Source organism: Bos grunniens, chromosome 10 (assembly GCF_055505025.1).
Source record: "Bos grunniens cultivar Pamir isolate PY7600 chromosome 10, Bosgru_T2T1.0, whole genome shotgun sequence".
Lineage (NCBI taxonomy): Eukaryota > Metazoa > Chordata > Mammalia > Artiodactyla > Bovidae > Bos > Bos grunniens.
Window position 1 is genome coordinate 26,779,491 of NC_141174.1, and position 14,364 is coordinate 26,793,854.

The window sequence follows — 14,364 nt, forward strand, 5'->3', positions numbered from 1 at the left end:
CGGCGTCCGCCAGCCTTCCCCTCCCTCTCGACCGCCCACCCACTCCGCCGCTGGCTGCTAGGGGCACCCGCGGTCGCCTGTTTGTTGCAACAAGTTTCTGCGTCGGGCTCCGAGGAGGCTGGCGCAACCCGCACCGCGGGGGCCGGCGCGGCGGCGGCCTGACCACCCCTCTCGCCCCTTTCCCAAGGGTAGGCTTGGGACCTCCTCCTCCTCCTGTTTGCACAGCTGGATGGGACTGGGCTCCTCCCGGCTCCCCAAGGGCAGGCTGCTGCTTTCCCACTCCGTCCAGATGTCAGAGCCCGGCCCCAGAGGGCCCAGCAGCTGGGACCCTCCCTCACAGTACGTTTCTAGCGTTTGGGGGGCGCCGGAACCCTTGTCCAGTCCCGTGCGCTACCGGTCGGTTCAGGGTCGCCCATTCCCCGCACCTCCCCCACGCTTGCCTTCCGTGGGCCTGTCCGCCTCTGGCCTTGAGTCACTTCCCCCGCCATGCCCCACCCCGCCCGACCGCCTCCCCTCGTAGGCTCCCGGGGGTTAAGCTTCCCTGGCCCCGCGCCCTCACTCCTCTTCCCGCGAAGACGCGGGTGCACCCTTTCCCGCCCCCATCTCTGAATTGAGGTGGTGCCTGTGTTTTTGCACACCCTGGGGAAAGTCCCCGGGTCACGCGGTTGTGTGTGGGGGAGCCTGTGACGCTCAGGTTGGTCTCCACGCTTCCGCCTACAGAGTCACGACTAGCAACCGTGGTGAAGGCACCCGGAGAGCGGGCCGACCCCCGCCAAGCCAGTTGAGCTGGCGGGCGAGCGGGCGGGACGGCGCGCACGTATGCACGCACGCACGCACACTTCGGCCCCCGCGCCTCTGGTTCCTCAGCTACAAGGGGCGCGGTCACGTGGGGCCCTTCGCCGGGCGGCTGGCGCGGGAAGCCGCGCGAGAGCGGGCCGCGGGGTGCGTGAGCCGGCGCCGCCGCGTGACGTACGCGGCGCGGGAGGCGCCCCTCCCGCACGGAGAAGTCGGCCGCCTGCCTGCCGCGGCGGCCTCTGGGTAAGCGACGCGGCCCGGCCCCTGTGGGCTGCCCCGGGCTCAGTCCCTCCCGCCGCGAGCCGCCTGGGGCGGCGGCCTGCAGCTGCGCCGGTCGCGGGACAGATGCAAGTAGCTGGGGAGATGGGTGTTTCTGGTCCGTTTGAGATGTCAATCAGGGCACTGGAGGAAAATGGCAACCGTCAGTGAAAGCTGGGCGGAGGATGTCCAGAGCGGCCTTTGCCCACACCACCCGGCCGCCGGGCCCGACGCAGGCCGGGACTGGGCTCCGGGGCGCTTCAAAGGGACGGAGACCTTCCGCCTGGGGGTCCCGGGGCGACTTGGCGCGGGAAGCCCCTACGGGTCTGCGGCATTCCCCAGGCTGCTGCACCCTCGACCCCTCTCGCCAGTGGGCGGGTCTCCAGGTGCCACTTGCGGAATGCTTCAGGCACTGTCCTGCGTCTCCCCTCCACAGCCCCGTTTGTGATTAGCCCGTCTCTAGGGCAAGAATTCCCCCTCATCTCCATAATTCTTTTTTCAGATTATTTTAATCTCATTCTAAGTCAGTTTTTCTTTTTAAAGCCTGCTCCATCTATCGCTGACTTCTTCAGCACTATTTGGAGAAATCAAGCTGATGTCAAATTGCTTAGGCAGCGCCTAGCGCCGTACCTGGAAATTGACAGCAGCTAACATGTTTCAGGCAATGGCACCCCACTCCAGTACTCTTGCCTGGAAAATCCATGGACGGAGGAGCCTGGTAGGCTGCAGTCCATGGGGTCGCTAAGAGTCGGACACGTCTGAGCGACTTCACTTTCACTTTTCTCTTTCATTTGTTGGAGAAGGCAATGGCAACCCACTCCAGTATTCTTGCCTGGAGAATCCCAGGGACAGCGGAGCCTGGTGGGCTTCCGTCTGTGGGGTCGCACAGAGTCGGACACGACTGAAGCGACTTAGCAGCAGCAGCAGCAGCAACATGTTTGATAAATTAACGCCCTGGTTCCCCCCAGTGGCATGCATTCTCTTGAGACTCCTCTTTGGCAAAGCTGTTATTCTCACAGGATTTTGTGAAGTATGTAAAGTACACCTTAGAATAACAAGTCTTAAAGCCGAAAGGGGCCTAATAGAAAATGCAGTTCATCCCTCTCATTTTACAGGTGAGGACACCAGGCCAAAAGACTGGCTTGATCGAAGTCCTATACCTCTTCAATAACTAGATTCCAGGGCTCTAGATGTCTTGGTCTTCACAGTCCTCACCACACCAGGAGTACGATGCCTATTTAACCCACTCACTGTAGAGACTTATATGCTAGAGGTGATTATACTTGATTCCGATTATTGAGAAATCAGACTTGGCTAGTGTGATGACTCTGGCATCTTAAGGAATGTGGTTGGCACTATTTCTAGGTGGAATAGACTGCCTATTAATGTACTTTGAGCTCAAAGCTCCTCCCCCTCCCCCACACAAAAACATTGAGCTCTATTTTCTGCAAGAATAACCAAGATGTGCAGCATTAGTTGCTTCCTTGGGTAAAGGCACCAGAGATCACTTTGGCAATCTGAATGTGCTTTAATTCAGAGTGAACTATTAATCCATTATCAGACGTCAGCTCTCTAATAGGGAACAAAACAGTGATGGGATAGGAAGCAGAATAGATGAGTTCTTATGGCTGGGAGGTTTTCAGGAACCAATAGAACATCACAGGGATAGTCAGCAAGAAGACAGGAGGGGACCGCACATAACTTGCTACACCTTTTCTCCCAGCGCAGCTCTGAATGTCTTATTTGGAGGTAGCAGAGATGGATTTGGTCCTTGTTTATTGAGTAAACAGCCCAACAGCAACCTGCAGTGGCCCGCTGCTCTTTCATAGATGAATTATGAATACTTAGCAAAATGGAGGTCGTATTGTCTCCCATCTTACAAGCAAGGAAACAGGCTCAGAAAGGTTTACCTGGCTTCAATGATGCTGTCATTTGCAGTAGAATTCAAGGCTAAATCACTTTATCTCCCAAGTTTGGTCAGTGCTCTTTTGCATTAGATCTTGCTACCACTTCAAGCCAGGAAGGGGATGAGTGAATCGCCTGTGGCTGATTTATTGGCGCCTGTGGTTGCCCAGAGAGGCTGAGCAGGACTTTCAGCTGCCCTCTACGCCTTAGAAAGTAGAGCTGTGTGCTTCCACCCTATCTCCTGAGGGGAGTGCGGAGGAGCCAGGCTGTCTAGCTGGGGAGGAGGGGCCCAAGTGCCTTGGCCATAAATTATCCTGGTCAGGGCTGTGCTGGGAAGTGTTGCATAATGCCCTCCCCAACACTGAACGAAAGTGATTTATTTACTATGGTCCGTAGATGGTGCTTGACCATCTTGTTAAAGAAAAACTTGTACATTTTAGTAATAAAGGCCAGAAAAGAGTTGGGGGTTTTATATTATTGCAGGTTTTTTCCTTGTCTTAAAAAGCAGTGCAGGTGCTCTTATCTTGATAAATTATAAAGTACTTCTATACCACTTCCTGTGCCCCCTTTCTGCTTATTTATTCCAAATTGCATGTGAACTTCAGTCTCTTGAGAAAAGAATGCTAAGAAAAATACTGTTCCAGTTTATAGTTACGAGCACAGGCTGTGGAGTCAAATATAGCTTTTGATCCCCACTTTGTACTATTTGCTTGTTGTATGTCCTAAGCCTAGGTTTTTTCTTATCTGTAAAGTGGAAATAGAAATAATACATATAGTCATGGTGTGGATTAAAAGAGATAGCGTACATACAGCATTTAGCACAAGGCCTTAAACATACTATTTACTCTATAATAATAGCTATTAATAACTGTAACAACATTTCTTCTAGGCTAGAAAAGATATTGCTGCTTGAATTTGCTTAGGGAGAGTGGAGGAAGAGGAAAGAAAGTGTTTGAAGCAAACAGTAGTTTCAGGATTATTGGTTGAATTTATTAACACATCTGCTTTCCTTTTCTAGCAGGATTTTTTTTTTTCTTTTTTAATCTTACCTGGAGAAAATGTGTTTATAGTGTTGTTAGTTATTTTTGAATATTTTTCAATTCACTATTTCCCTGGTTACAAGTCAATCATACAATGGCTCTTTAATTCCTCCTGAGAAATCCTAGGCACTTTAAGCAAAGGGTTTCATTAACGCATGTGGATAATGTGTGTGTGGAACATTGCGTGGCAGAGGAAGCGTTGGTTCGCCTATATTCAGAAGTTATAATCATTCTTGTTTGTACTGTGTTCCAGGTCTGTACCAGCGTTGTTGTTTTCCAGTTTTCTCCAGCTTTTTCTTTCAGAAATGCAGACTTCATTTTTTTTTTTTTAGTGGACCAAGAGGAAACTTTTCCTTTACAGGGTTCTGATATTTTTAAGATCCAGGAGCAGTTTGCAGTCACCGGTGTTAGCTTTCACGTTTGCCTGGCATTGCGGCTTTATCAGGCATCCCACGCGTTGGTTAGATGGGGGTAGAGATGTAGAAGGCTGGCTGTGTCTACCAACAGGCAGCAGGCCCCAAACTAACGTTTCCCCTGTTCCGTTAAAGGTTTCTAGAGCTTAACTGCTCTTCCTGTACCATCTACTGCGTCTGCTCCTTGCCCTCTTCTCTTACATTCTCAGGGAGATTTTCATTAGCAAATGCCTAGAATTACTGCAGGGTTTACCTCACACAATAATTTTCAGATTTTGAAATTTCCCTGTCATTTTCAGATACTATAAAAATAGATATAATAGTGTCTGAGAGAGTAAATATACCTCTTTTTCCTAAGTAGTTTTAAAAAAGAAGTTTGAAAATGATGTGTTCTTCATCTGCCCCCAAGACCCATACTACTTTGGGAATATGTGTTTCTTGATCTGGCAAATTTTTAGTTTACAGTTAAAATTAGAATTACAGTGGTTGATTTTGGTTCATTTAATGTAATTCGTATAATTCCCACATTTTAAGCCCTTCTTGTGAAATAGCTTTTCTCTGTAATTTTAGTGTGTGAAATAGTCTCTTGGATTTCCTGGGTCCCTTGTTCTTCTAATGCAGTGGTTCTTAATTGAGGCATTATATTAGAATCACCTGTATGTTAGTCACTCAGTCGTGTCCAGCTCTTTGTTACCCCACGGGCTGCAGCCTGCCAGGCTCCCCTGTCCGTGAAATTCTCCAGGCAAGAGATACTGGAGTGGGTTGCTGTTACCTTCTCCAGGAATCACCTGAGGAGGCTAAAAAAGGCTCTGTGCCTCACCCTCAGCAGTTCTGTTTGGGTTAATCTGGAGTAGGACTCAGACATCAGTACAGCTCTGCATAGAAGGTTTTACAATGCAGTTAGAGCCACTATTCTGGGGTAAAATGATTTCTGCAAACATTCTTTCTCTTGGTTATAAAACATTACACTGCCACAATCATGTGAAGGTAAATTAAAAAGTTAAAATCATTGTATAAAGTCTTAGTAAGTAGCACTTTGGATATTTCTGCTTTTACCTTTGTATTTATAGCCATGAGTAAGTATCTCAAAAAAGCTGTACACATTCCTAGGCCAACTTTCCTGTCTCTGTGTCTTAATAATTAATAATAAAGTTACACTGGTAGAAACCACAAAGAAAATAAGTGTTTTCCAGAGAAACAGATGTCTTACTCCTTTTGTTTATTCTTTTATTAAAGAGTCTTATAGCCTGCCAGAATGAAAACTTGCATATTGTAGGACATTATTCTGGCTGTCATAGGTCTGAGAGTCCAGATCTGAGAGTCCAGTCTGTCTATTATAAAATATTTTTTTTAGTAAATTCAAAGATGTTGGATATCAAGCTAACGTTGAAACTGTTCTAGCTTACTTAGATTGAGCTAATCCAGAGTTATTACAGTCTAGTAAGTAAACATTTTTTTGTAGTCTCTTAAATATCAGTGCTATTATTATAAATATCGCTTAGATAACAGATAAACCATTTTAAGATGTAGTAGCATTACATTTGGCTATGCATTTGTAAATATAATGGTAAGTTATTTTATTGCCACCTCTCACGTTTTAAATCTCCACGAAAATTTCTCACATGTAACTTCTAAGATGTTTCTGTACACATAGGAAACTTTGACTCTTCCACATACTAAAGAAAATCAAATAAGTAGGCCAAAAATGATGAACAAAGGCTATATTAAAAGCCTCTCTAATAATTTGTAAAGTGAGTTGTATTGGAAAACGTCCTGAATTAACTATGTGATGTTTTGGTTCTATTAACATGAGGTAAAGTCTGGTTGTGCTGCCTTAAAACATGAAATGTCTATAATGCAAACAAGTTTGAATGAACTTATATATATATATATGACTTTATTTAACATATTTGAGTTTATTTCATTTTATAAACTTGAAACATTTATCCCCTTATTTGATTCAATATATTTGCAAAATCTGCCATCAGTATATATGTTGATAGTTCTAGATGGGGATTTTGAAGAAAGGGTACTGAGTTTGAGGTCAGACTTGAAGTTCTGCCAGTACCATTTAACAGGTAGTTATCTGATTTTGGTTACCTTTCCTGCCTTCTCTGAGCTTATGGTTTCTTAACCTGAAAATGGAAATAATACAGGATCTGCTTTAGTACCTCACAGAATCAAAAAAAGATAGTGTAGGAGAGAGGTTCTCAAAGTGTGGTCCATGGACACCTTGAAGTTTCCTGAATTTCTTTCAGTGGTTTACAAGTATCTCGCTTTTGCCAAGGCAATTTCTCTTAATACATTTGAACCAAAACATCATGTGGCAATAGATTGATTGAAAAGGCAGAGAAAAGAACCCAGCTATAGTTTTTAAAGCCAGGTATTAAAGAAGATTGCAAAATATAAGTGCCACCCTTCACAGTGGATAAGAATCTACCTACCTAGTACAGGGGACACAGGTTCAATCCCTAGTCTTGGAAGATTCCACGTGCTGCAGAGCATCTAAGCCCACAGGCCGCCAACTACTAAACCCATGCTCTAGAGCCCTTAAGCCGCAACTACTGAGACTGTGCCACAACTACTGAAGCCCACATGCCCCAGAGCCCACGAGCTGCAACTTCTGAGCCCACATGCTGCAAATACTGAAGCCCAAGTGCCTGGAGTCTGTGTTCCGCAACAAGAGAAGCCCACGCACCGCAACGAAGAGTAGCCCCAGCCTGCCGCAACTAGGGAAAGCCCACACACGTACACAGAAAGCAGTGAAGACCCAGTGCAGCCAAAAATAAGTATTTAAAAACTGATGCCACCCATCTCACTTAAAAGAGTTATGTTTGAGAATGTATGTATTACTTATATTAATATGTAATGGGTTTATTGTTATTTCAAACATTAAAATTTAAAAAATTTCTCATTCTAATTCTGAATATGATAGTGATGAACATAACCCACATAACAGCCCTTAGTACTTTTCTTAAGAGTGTAGATGGATCTGAAGAACAAAACTTTTTAGAACAGCTAATAAAGGGTAATGACTGAGTAGTTCTGTCAGGAAAATTCTGCAAGTGAAAATTGTAAAGTTGAAAAAAAGTTTGAAAACGACTATATGGCATTACAGAGCGACAAAAAAGCAAGCAGAAACTGGAATGAGGTCTATACTTGGAAGAATGGAACCGTTGTGAATAATTTTCCATTTTTATGGCTTTTAGCCTGAGAAAGGCCCGAGTTGGGGACATGAGGACATGCCTAAAACTGTGATAGTAATCTGTAGTCTTACTTGCTTGAAGAAAAGAGGACAGAGTTCAGAGTGACCACATAGGTAGAAAGTAGGGAGGAAAATCCTAGAAAGGTTGTCGAGGGGACCCCCAAATAATGTGTATAAACTCAGCTTAAATCTCTTGCCAACCCTGAAATGTATATGTGTGTTGAGCAGCCTCCAAACAGCACACCTAACACAGAAAAAACCCCAAACCATAGTGGAGGCAGAACTTGGGAGTTTAAGTTCAGCCTAGTTAATTTGCAAAAACAAAACAAAAAAACATTGGTGCTGTTGGGAAGAATATTGTAGTACCTAGAGTCTTTAGTAATAACAGTGTCTAAGATATTATCCAAGATGATGAGACACATGAAGAAACAGGAAACCATCATCCTAATTGAGATTGACCCCAAGATGACCCAGAGGTTGGATTTAGCTGAGAAGATTTAAAGCAACTACTGTAACTGCTGAAGGATATAAAGGAAAATAAGGTCATAATATGTGAATAAACTGGAAATCTCAGCAGATAAATAGAAACTTAGAAAAAAATGAGATGAAAATTTTAGTCCTGAAACTATATCTGAGATTAAAAAATGGGTTAACAGGAATGATGAACTTGAAGATAGGTAAATGGAAATGATCTTATCTGAAGCAGAAAGAGAAATGACTGTGTGTGAAAGTTCTCTGTAAACTTCAACACTCTATATTAACAGATCAGATCAGTCGCTCAGTCATGTCCGACTCTTTGCGACCCCATAATGGGTTTCTTTCAAGGCCTAAGCTTACGTCTTTCCTCTGCATATGGACTGACATCATAGTTTGTAAATTGGTGCCATCGAGATTCTCTCTCCTTACCTCAGCTTTGTGCTTTCCACAATCAAAAAAAAAAAAAAAAAAAAAATCCTTTTTTTCCTCCACAGCTCACTGCTGCATTTATACTTTTGATTCTGTTCTTTCCAGCTTCTAGAGATTCTACCCCTCTTCATCCTGGAAGACTTTGATCTGCCCTTCCCTCAATATCCTGTTCTATCTGTACCTATCCTCAATGGCCTCTGCTTTCTAACATTCTAACATCCCCCTGCAATCAGATACTTTGCTCTTTCCCAGAGTGTTGAGAGAGGTCACCAGAAACCTTGGTCAGCACACTTGGGGGGTGTTTGTAATAGGTCTCTGCCCCATGTTTCTCAGCCACTCCTTTCATCAAGGTTTCTTGCCTTTTCTTGTGTTAGTCGCTGAGTCGTGTCTGACTTTTTGTGACCCCATGGACTGTCGCCTGCCAGGCTCCTCTGTCCATGAGGTTCTCCAGGCAAGAATACTGGAGTGGGTTGCCATTCCCTTCAAAGCATCCACCTTTTCTTTACCTCCCTCAATAACAATATTTTCTTACTTCTCTTCATCTGTCTAGCTGTATCCATGTTTCTCAAGGATTCATTTCTACTTTTTTCATATTTTTTACTTGGTAATCCCATCCATTCCTGGTGACTTCAACCCAGTTATTTTGGAGGACCTCCTCTCCAGTGCTGCCTGTATCTCCACTGGTAACTAAACATTTCTACTCAGTTGTCCTAGGGTGACACCTCAAACTCACTGTATCCAAAATGAAGCTTCTCTCTCACCAAGCCAGTTTCCGTGCCTCTCCTCTGGCATTCTGCTATACTACCTGTATATCAACACCTTGCACATGGCAGTTACTCTGCAAAAAGGATCCTGAGGAAGGAATGAATTCTTCCAGTTGCCCAAGCTGGAATTCTGAAACTCACTTTTGATTTGATCTTCTCTGTGACTGACCACATCCAATTCTCTGCTGATGCTTGTCAGTTCTCCATCTGGTATATCTTCTTGTATTCCTTTCTTCATTCCCACTGCCATTATTTGGATGTTACAGAAGACTACTTGCTGATCTTTATTGCTCCATGCCTTTTCTTTGTTAATCTTTTATATTTGTTGCTAGTAGAGCAGTCTTGATTCTCAGGCCTAATGATCATGATTTTACTCATTCTGGTTTTTTTCCTGCCTGGAATGCTATGTTCACCTCCATTTTCATCTAAATCCAGTTCAAATGGTTTATTTCTCATTGGGTTTCCTGTCATTTATCTCCCCCTCCTGCTGTCCAATTGCTCTTATGGCACTTACCACTTTTGCTTCATGTCATAATTGTTCTTTTTTATGTTTTGTCTCCCCTGTTAGCTTATTGACTGCAACATCATTGTAATTTTTTTCTGTCCCTGTGCCTTGTATGGTGCATGCTTTCAAATACTTTCCTTTATTAAATTTCTCTTCACAAAGTATTTGTTTGATGAGTGAATTTAACTGTTACTCATAGACCATTAACCACACATTTTTATATATGTGGCTTTTTAGTGTGTGCTATTTTCATTTCTACATGGTTCAATAGTTCACTATACTAATGCACTATTTATATACACCATATGTATATATATGTATGTATGTATATATATATAGAGAGAGAGAGAGAGAGAGAGATAGAGTGAACTGTTGAAAATGTTTTCGATCCAAGGCATGTGTTTTGGAGACAGTTTGTAAGACTGGTTTAAAGTACTTCAACCTTAACTATTTTATTGAATCTAAGACTTGTTTTTCACATATTGAAATATCCAATATAGAGTTTTAATTTGGTTTTTTAATCTCCTTATAAATTGGTGGTATTTTAGAATCAGGGAAATGTGGTAAATACAATAAATAATGACTTGATTAATTGGCCTTTTGGAACAATACCCACAACTTGGATTTTTTATTATGTTTTTAGAGGATAGGCTCAGGTCACTGTAGTTTCTGTTATCTTAATTTCTTATTTTATTTCTGCTTAAAAGCTTTTAAAATGAGATAGAAAGGGATATGGGTTTTGTTCTGTTACTCGAGGGAGGACCAGGGGGAAGCTATTATGTTTGAATTAGAATTTTTTAAAGTAGTATGTGAATATAGAGTTAAAAGATGTTTTAGGATTCTTAAAGTATAATACTATTCATATAAAAACCTTCTTAAGGGATATATGGGACTTCCCTGGTGGCTCAGATGGTAAAATGTCTGCCTACAATGCAGGAAACCCGGGTTCAATCCCTGGGTTGGGAAGATCTCCTGGAGAAGGAAATGGTAACCCACTCCAGTATTCTTGCCTGGAAAATCCCGTGGACGGAGGAGCCTGGTAGGCTACAGTCCATGCAGTCACAAAGAATAGGACATGACTGAACGACTTCACTTTCACTTTCAAGGGATATATACATATGCAGTAGAACTATGCTGATGTACAGGAGAGTCATAAACACTAAATCAAGATGGTGGCTGCCTTTGGAGGCAAGGAGTTGGGGGTGGTAGGGGATAGACTGAGGGAGAGATGCAGTGGTTTTCTTCCCTGTTTGTGATTGTTTACTCTCTATGCCTGGGGCCAGGTGGATGGGAGGTGGGTGCTTGTTACATTGTGCTCTTTATCTACTTATCTGTTTGAAATACATGAGCATATTCAAACATGATAGTTCCCCCCTGCCCCACCCCACCCTTAACTCCCTGTTCTCTAGTTTTCCTGGCAGAGGTTTCTTTGAACCTTTCCAGACATGTGTACATAAACAAGAATATATTTACGCATAAATTCTTATCCCACCTTTAAAAATAAAATAACCACTCTACCACTTTTTCATAAATAGTAGTCTTCTCTACACAATTTTACATTTTGCTCCTTTTTAACTTAATATGTATTGGAGATTATTCCATAGTAGTACATTAAATACGTGGTTTTAACAAAAATAGCTCTAACTTTTTATCAGTAATTGCTTTTGTCTTTACCAGTTTTAAATGTTTATTTTGCTGTGTCACATTTGCTTAAGTAGCAGGAATCTGGGTTTCTCCCTGATTCTTCTTTCCAGGTATTCCTCTGAGACTTCCCAGGGTACTTGATGACTGTTCCCTCTGCTCCTTCAGTTGGTGGGTTGTGTCTTTTTCTGGGAGGTGGAGAGGGAGGACCCTGGGGGTCTGGAGTCCAGTGCCCAGGTTTGAATCCCCAGCTCTGTATCTCACTAGCAACATGATCTTGGGTCAGTCAACTCTCTGTGCTGATTGTTTCCTCACCTGTAAAATGGATTGATTATTTCCTTTCTCACAAAATTGTATTGAAAATTAAATGAGTGAAAAATTCCTGACACACAGGAAACATTATAAACTGTTGATGATTTTTATTATCCATCACTCAGCATTTTGCAGCCCAAGCTACTGCCAGTCTCCTTAAGACTTTGATCTGTCTGGTTAGTGAGAAAGCTTCATTCTTTTTTTATGCTATGCTAAGTCACTTCAGTCGTGTCCGACTCTGTGCGACCCCATAGACGGCAGCCCACCAGGCTCCCCCGTCCCTGGGATTCTCCAGGCAAGAACACTGGAGTGGGCTGCCATTTCCTTCTCCAGTGCATGAAAGTGAAAAGTGAAAGTGAAGTCGCTCAGTCGCGTCCGACTCTTAGCGACCCCATGGATTGCAGCCTAACAGGCTCCTCCGTCCATGGGATTTTCCAAGCAAGAGTACTGGAGTGGGGTGCCATTGCCTTCTCCCATTCTTTTTTTAGGACCTGCTCTTTTAGGGAAGGTTCTCCCAGACCCCAGTGATGCCCTTTGTACTACAGCTGCCTTCTCTTTGAAGCACTAGGGCTCTGCAGAGTTGAGGTGGAGAAGGTGGACGGAGAGGATGGCAGAGCCTCCGGCTTCCAGGGTGCCCTCACATGTTCTTGCTGCTCTGCTCACACTAGGCTTCTCCACCACAATTCTTTTGCATGTTCTTCCCAAGGCATGATTTTTTTTCCCCCTGAGACCAGTGGTCCCATCCAGTATTCTACTTCTTTGGAAACCTCCATGCTTGCATGTGTCTGAGTCCAGTTAAGGTCAGGGCTTAGGTTCTTTCCCACTGGGCTCCAAGCCCCATGTGGCTTGACATCTATTTTAAGGGCTTCTGTGACTGATAAGTTTCCCAAACTTTATATGATAGTTAGGTGGCCAGTTCCCCTGAGTACGCAGAGGATCCCTAAGGAGCAGGGACAGCTCTTGCCTAGCCAGGACACACTGTAATGTTATTTAGAGTCGACATTTGAACAGTAGTTTCCTTTACAAGGTGCTTTTCACGTAACTTATCTCATCTGGCCCTGAGGCAAAGATCCGTACCTCATTCCCATTTTTGCCAGTGAGGAAACTGAGGACTAGAACACTGTGGTCACATAGATAAGAAAAGGACAAACTTCCTCTTTCACATCTTTGCACCCACAGCAAGTAACTTTCTTACCAGATTTTAAAAAGGCCATGTGTTACCTGTTCAGTACAGTTGATATCAGTTATCATAATTTAATGTTAGCTAAGTTCAGGGTTAGATTAACAGTATTGAAAACTTGAGTAATTTCATTTAGATTTAGGTCTCCCTGTCCTCTGTAGGTTTGTGTGAACAATTTGGTAAAAAAAAAAAAACAACTATATTGTCCTTTTTCTCAGAGCCACAATGGACACAGCTAGCCATAGCCTTGTTCTTCTGCAGCAGCTGAACATGCAGCGAGAATTTGGTTTTCTGTGTGATTGCACCGTTGCTATTGGAGACGTCTACTTCAAAGCCCACAGAGCAGTGCTTGCTGCTTTTTCTAACTATTTCAAGATGATATTTATTCACCAAACAAGGTAAGGAGGTGCTTTTGTAAATCAGAAGAATTTTTAATACCGTGATATAGCTAAGCTTTATTATAACATCATTTTTGGGTATTCTTTTTTATGGGATCACCTTAGGAAATAATAAAAAATTATCATTTTTTTACACATCTGTAATTAAGCTCTGTATAGGATCCATGGTGGAAGATAAGAATGAAAACAATAAAACAAGTTTATTTATTTGTTTAATCCCATAACCAACCACTAAGCATTTATCTAATGTAAATTCTACCGTTATCCATACTTTTTTTTAGAGAAAAAGAAACTGTGATTGAGTTATTAAGTAACTTGTCCATCTAGGATGGACAGCTAATAAATGAAAATAATAAATGAAACTCAAATGCAAATCTGTGCTCTTAGTTACTAAGTTTAGTTGATTTCTGTTCCTTAATATTTTCATAGCAAGATTTCAGTGTCATAACTCCACCCACCTGGTGCCGGCAGAGGAGCCCTGCCGGTGGGCAGCAGAGTCCGTTCCACCCTTCTTTCCTCTCTGGGCTCTGCCTCTCTGCGGGCGGCGGTGTCCTCAGCCCCAGTTTCTGTGGCCGTGCCGCCGAATCCGACCCTGGGTCGAGTGGCGCCGTCCCCACAGAGGGAGGGCCGATATTACATATTGTAATTCAAAGGTCATTTGTTTCAAATATTTTTAAAAAATTTAGATTAACTCAACATGATAGGTAGAGGGGTATAAAATGGTATCCAGATTCTGAGCTTTTGGTAAAAAATAGCTTTAATGCATCTTAGGTTAAAAGTGATGGAACACTATGCTGTTTTAGAAGACTTTACATTTGGCATTTCTCTGGCAGTCCAGTGGTTAAGACGCTGTGCTTCCCCTGCAGGGGGCGCAGGTTCGATCTCTGGTCAGGGAACTAAGATCATGGGCCAGGTGGCTTGGCCAAAAATAGAAAATAGACATTTATAGTCTAAGAGAGAGGTAATGCATGTAAGGAAAATGATTGCAGTGTAATTGATCTCTTTGTGCCTCAGTTTCCTTCTCTGTAAGACACTAGAATAG

At 43.2% G+C, this 14,364-nt stretch overlaps 1 protein-coding gene across 26 annotated transcripts in view; it reads left to right on the forward strand.

Moving 5' to 3' along the window:
* Nucleotides 1-209: 209 nt before the first annotated feature.
* The window catches only part of ZBTB25 (zinc finger and BTB domain containing 25), a 35,998-nt gene continuing 21,843 nt past the window's right edge, over nucleotides 210-14,364 (forward strand). For 19 of the 26 annotated variants that reach the window (XR_015134166.1, XR_015134174.1, XR_015134171.1 and 16 more), the window contains exons 1-2: nucleotides 210-339; nucleotides 13,143-13,322. Coding sequence is in view for 17 of the 26 variants with exons in the window: in XM_086320292.1 (XP_086176418.1) it covers nucleotides 230-339; nucleotides 13,143-13,322 (290 nt within the window). In the remaining 9 variants the exon portion in view is untranslated. Of the gene's footprint in view, nucleotides 340-903; nucleotides 1,039-13,142; nucleotides 13,323-14,364 lie in introns of those variants that run through there. The other 7 variants (XR_015134175.1, XM_086320303.1, XM_086320304.1 and 4 more) reach the window with 1 other exon arrangement.